The sequence below is a fragment of the Coenobita brevimanus genome, chromosome 50 (genome assembly GCF_032717465.1).
Source record: "Coenobita brevimanus isolate Jiangsu-jjx chromosome 50, ASM3271746v2, whole genome shotgun sequence".
NCBI lineage: Eukaryota > Metazoa > Arthropoda > Malacostraca > Decapoda > Coenobitidae > Coenobita > Coenobita brevimanus.
Genome location: NC_137003.1, coordinates 52601826 through 52607825, shown reverse-complemented (window position 1 = coordinate 52607825; position 6000 = coordinate 52601826). Strand labels below are relative to the sequence as shown.

Genomic DNA, 6000 nt, shown 5'->3' with positions numbered 1-6000 from the left:
TGGTGAACACAGCTGAAGTGGTCAGGCAGCCCGGACTGCTTCTGGCTTTATCGGACCTTTTCCAATACTGTATATAGGAATTTAGTCCGGTAGCTCCTTGAGTCCGATAAAAGCGAAATCCGGTCTACTGAAGTCCGTTATATTGAGGTTTTACTATATATATATACATACACAGTCACTACTCGTTATACGATGGGGTTACGTCATGTCATACCTTAACGTATAACAATTTTATTGTAAATCGGGGGATAGAAACACATCATAAAAGGGGGGTTACATCAACTCAACCTCCCAAAGTCACCTACCCAAGACTGAAACAAAAATGACTACTCTCGGTCCAAGTCATCTCCAAGACCAAAACAAACACTATCACACCAATACAAGTGGCATTACTCACGTACAGTAAATCATTGCAACAACACAACAATCACACTCGTGTAACGTTGGCCTGGTGCTACACGATGTATAGGCCTACTGTAGCATGATGCTTGTCTGAAAGGTGATGATAGCAGGGGGGCACACGTGAACGGGTGGGAAAGACAGGGCTTTGAAGGGGTGGCAGGACCGCAACTGAACCAAAACAATGCTCTGCATACTGGGGCCGCCATCTTGCCTGAGACAAGCGACAGTCGCCTTGCGTGTGCCTGGAGCTTCGTACGAAATTTTCCGAGGGCAATATCGTTATAGTGGGATATTCATTGTAAATCGAATTTTAGGGTGGAACTTTTCTGTTATCATTGAAGCAGATTATTGTGTACCGAATCAACATATAACGAGTAGTGACTGTAGATATATAATACACTGGTGTGTGTGTGTGTGTACCTCTCTCTCTCAATGTGCTGCACCTTAAACTGTACTTGACCTCAACACTTAAAGCTTCCCTACATATTGCACCAAACTTTACCACAACTCACCTCACCTTCTAGCACCATCTTTTAGAATGATTCTACTCCATACCAAGATACCTACATCTTGCACCATGCCTTACCACAATCCACCACACCTGAAATTTTACATCAGGATCCTTCACTCTCTGACTAGAACTGAATCCTCTAATAGCACAACTAGGCATATTGTCTTATAATATAGATTTAGATCAAGTGTCACCCAAAACGGGAGGGAATGGGAGCTCCTTGCTCCTTGGTTTGTCACTCGGGGAGATCTTGATTCAGGGAATGTAAGGATACAACTGAGCCGGTCTGTCCAGGTGAACTAAGCGGGATGCAGCCGCGTGATGTCATGCGCTGGGTTGTCTCGTTTTGAGACAGAAATGAGCTGACCTCTCTAGTCTTTAGATCTTGCTGTATATATAACTACTGTACATATATGAACAGACCTTAGGGTCTCTTAACTAAGTTTTTTTTTTTCTTTTCTAATATGCAGACTTACATTTTGATGGATACATGTGCAGTGGTAGCTTTTAACAACCTTACACATTACATATCATGCATTATACTTCTTCAATGCCATTAGGTATGATTATGGCAGAACTTTACACTGCCTGATAAAATATCTGAGTTGTGCAAGAATAACTTGGTGAACTGCTGACATGTACGGTACTGTACTGTACCGCACTGTACTACAAACACAACTACTGTAATGACTGTTTATCTTTGCTCTGTTTTTACTCTGAATGGTTATCTCGTCATTAAAATTTACAAAGAATCCATACAACACTCTGAGCTAATTCTCCTCAACATAACTCCACTACCATACATGCATGATCATGTACCAGAACCTGAGACAAAATGCTGCACTACAGTTCTTTGTGCAGATTATGGAGTGTACATGTCAGAATATATTAAGGTACAGGTAAGATGAGGAATGGTTATGTGTAGTATTTCAGCACCTCCTCTAGAAGCTTCTCCATGTTGGTCTCATTTACATCAACAAACATCTTCTGCTGGCGGCTGAAATAGTAGATATCACCAGTATAGATGTCAAACCACAGAGCATGGATGTAAACACGTCCACGGGACAATCCTTCACGCATGAAGTTGTAGCTGGCAATGTTTTGAAGTTGCTGGAGTGTGTTGACTTGGGAGAGCTTGTCCTCCACAGAAAAACGATTCTCTGGGTCAATGTATGCTACAAAACGTCTCATGGGAGTTTCTGCCTGTGGAAAAAACATCAGTCATAATCTTATGAGGTATCACTACAGTGATAGCATTTTCAGCTGTTTCTGTTTTCAGTGGGCAAGTTGGGGTCTATCATGGTGAGTTTTTCCCACTTTTTCTTCATTCAAACCTCTTTAATGTCACTGTCTTGTGTCTGTTTTACCTCTATACAGTAGGCAATATCCTTTGAAGGCATACCTGTAGCTTAGTTGGGGTCATAATGAGTCTTTAGTAGGCAAGCTGGGGCCAGATTAGATGGTTTGTTAACACATTAGAATTTTATAACAGAATGTGGGTCTTTTATGTGCACAGGCTCTGCTTGCAATGTAACCTAGTTTAACACTCTAGCTGTATATCTGGAGTCCTTTGTTTAAAGCTGATATGTCAGTTTTTCCATATTAAAAGTACTAACTGTATGGAAAAGATGTGATATTTGGGAACATCCCAGGCTCATAATGAGGACTGACAGTATTTTAACTGACAAAACAGACTCACCTGAAAAACAAGAGGTGCCTGGAAATCTGACACCTCTAGCTGAGCAAATTTGACAATAGAAGAGTGCCCATGACGAACCAACCAGGCTTTCAGCGGTGACAGTTTCAGAACTTCATGCAATGTGCGGTCACTGTTACGCATCAGGTGTAGCATATTCATGGCCTGAGAAGATTTGCTATGTAAGGAAAGGAGATAAAATGGTAATATTCACATTAAAAGGCAATGTGAGGAGGGCAAATGAATGGCAACAGTCAGTCATGCAAGAAATGTGAGGAAGGCAGGAGAAATGGTAACAATCAGGAAATACAGTAATGCAAAGAAGAATGGTAAAATGGTAACATTCAGGAAAGTAATGTGTAGAGGGAAACAAAATGCTAACAATCAGGGGAGTAATGTGATGAAGGCAGGTACAATGGTAGCAGTTAGGAGAGTAATGTGTGGAAGACAGGTAGAATGATAACAATAAGTAATCTACAGAAAGCAGGTAAAATGGTAACAATCAAAAGAGTGATGTGTGGAAAACGGGTAATATGGTAACAATCAGTAATGCGAGGAAAGCAGGTAAAATGGTAACAATCAAGAGAGTAATGTGGGGAAGACAGGTAGAATGGTAGCATTCAGGAGAGTAATGTAAGAAAGGCAGGTAGAATGCTAACAATTACCAATGTGAAGGAGGCAGGTAAAATGGTACAATCAATCCCTTATTACCCCCTTTGATGTGTATGGGCTTGAGACTACAATACTTTTTTGTTTTTTTCAGATAAGATGAAGAGAGGATGGGAGAAAAAAAAATCCATACACCAGATTAAAGGTGTCCTCTGTTCATAAAAAATCTGCAACAGTTGGACTTGAACTGCTGTAGGCTGAAGTTTGGGGAGAAACTAGTCTGGGGATGTGAGTTCCAAATGGACACAATTGGGGGAATAAATGAATTCTGAGAGGCAGAAGTTCCAAAATATGGCACTGTGACAGTCAAGTCATGAGCGCTACCAAATACCCATGTAACATAGGGGAACGTGTGGAGAAGTGACAACGGAGGCAACTTTGTCTGGGCATTTGCCATAAGAGTATCTGTAAAATAATGCAAGGGAGGCAATAGTCCATCTTACCTGAAGGGGAGGTGGTTCATTTGTAATTGCTAATTGGTGGGTTATTAATTTTTCTCACAGCTTTGTTCTGAATTTTGCCCAGTTGTTTTAGTGCAATCTCTCCACATCCCCTCCACAAGGGTGAGCAATATTTAAGATGAGAGTACATATAACTCTTGTATATTATAGCTGTACACATGTAACTGAGGAAACACACTGCAGAAGGGGGACATATGATGACAAGCTCCTGAATTTCCTTCATATCCACTGGTCTACAGAACCTTCAGAGAATTCTTTCATCGGGTAATCTTCTTTGCTTGTCTAAGTATATTTAGTGAGGAATAATTATTAAGACTGTGTTAGCCAGGGCTTGTAATAATGGACTTGTGACTGTGACTCATGGTTGTTAGTGAAAGCACCCACCAAAACAAACCAGAATGGCTTCCACGAGGACTAGTGGTGGGAAAAAATCCACAAGGGGGAAGAAACAGATGGAAATTTGTGTAAACTGCAACACCAAGGTGGATGTTGGGATCTGCTGTGATTGCTGCAAATTTTGGGTTCGGTCCACTATAACTATGAAGGACTCTCTGACAGTGAATTCAAGATGTGGAAAAATTTAGGTAAGCGAGCTAAGTTCTTTCGTATTGTGAGAAACTGTAAAATAGCGAACCAGCTTAATGGTTGTATAGGACCCTTGAAGGACCAAGTGGAAAGCAGCACCAGTAGAATAGAGGAGCTGGAAAAGAGAATAGCAAACCATGAATACTGCATGGTAGACAACACTTTGTTAAGTCAAGAAGTAAATAAAACCCTAGAAAGGAAAGGAAACATTTGTAGATGAGATAAAAGAGGAAGTTTTAAAGGAAATCTTCAAATGTCAGAAAGAGGACATGGTTACAGTAATGAACAGGGTTGTGGGGATGGAGAAAGATAAGATCAGAGATGAAGTGAAGGAGGAAGTTAGGGCAGTTATTGACAAACGCTGAGATGATACTACTGCTGTTTTGATTGGCATGACGAAAGAAGAAGTCAAAGAAGAAATGGAAGTAGTGACAGAAGATGAGACAGAAAAAGCTTTCAGAGCCAAAAACCTAATACTAGCAAATGTACCAGAACCAAACATATACAACATGGATATTGGCAAGGCTGCTGACCTGGACTTTGTAACCAAACTGTTTACTAACCTTATGAAGCTGACAGGGGGATACTTTCATATTTACAAACGCCATCAGACTGTATAGAAAAAAGGTTACCACGCAGGAAAAGTCAGCAAGAACCACCACGAGAACTACTGAACAACCCGAGACTACTCAGACTCAGAGTTAGATTCCAGACTGAGGAAATGGTGACAACCGTAGCCAGGACTACAACACATCTGGACACATCAACCGATCCAACTGCCAGGAACATCAGGATCTTCAGGGACAGAACAAAGAAGGTGCAGGATGACAGAAAATGACTAATCGACCTAGCAGCGACCCAAAATGAAGAGGAAACTGAGAATGACAAGTTCAAATGGGTTGTTGATTACAGGGTGGGGTGAAGTAGTCAAAATGACTCTCAGAAGTCCTGGCCCTTTCGCCAGAAAAAATACAGGTAACCAAGAAGGAACACGGAATAAATCACACCAGACCCTTAAGTGCACTTACATAAATACTGATGGAATAAACAAGACTGTGGAACTTCAGATTTTAACAGAGGAAGAGAATCCAAACCTCCTCTTTCTCACAGAAACTAAGTGCAATATAGATATGCTGATTACTAGCTTGTTTGATGTAAATTGCTACACGATAAAAAGGAAAGACAAACACATCCAAAATGTCCCAGGAGGAGAAGAAGCGATACTAGTCATGAAGGAGTACGTCGTGGATGAGTCTTCGGTATTGAGCCCATAAGATCATGAAGCACAAGAGTCAGTCTGGTGTGAACTAAAAAGTATGGAAGGCAAGAACACAGCATTAGACACTGTATATAGATCCCCATCCTCCCCAGGAGACAGTAATGAAAAAATCTGTGATCTCATTAGAGTAAGTGAAGAAACTTCAAGAAACAAACAGATTCTAGTCACTGGAGACTTTAATTTTAGTAACATAATTTGGGAAGAGAATAGAGTTATGAACAGCTCCCAGAACTATGTTCAGGCTCAGTTTCCTGGAGGCTGTGAATGACAACTTTTGGACCCAAGACGTACATAACTGGACCCACCTGCACGAGATGGATAGCCCATCTGGATTGGACCTCAATTTCACAAATACTGACTGCAAGATTAGTGACCTGATGTACTTACCACTAAGCCT

At 41.0% G+C, this 6000-nt stretch overlaps 1 protein-coding gene across 1 annotated transcript in view; it reads right to left on the bottom strand.

Annotated features, from left to right (window-relative positions):
• Window positions 1–1827: 1827 nt before the first annotated feature.
• Window positions 1828–6000, bottom strand: part of CAHbeta (carbonic anhydrase beta) — a 32878-nt gene continuing 28705 nt past the window's right edge. Inside the window, exons 4-5 of the mRNA XM_080272205.1 lie at window positions 2613–2774; window positions 1828–2116 (exon numbers count right to left, since the gene is read on the bottom strand). Coding sequence (XP_080128331.1) covers window positions 1829–2116; window positions 2613–2774 — 450 coding nt within the window. The 3' untranslated portion in view covers window position 1828. The remainder of the gene's footprint in view (window positions 2117–2612; window positions 2775–6000) is intronic.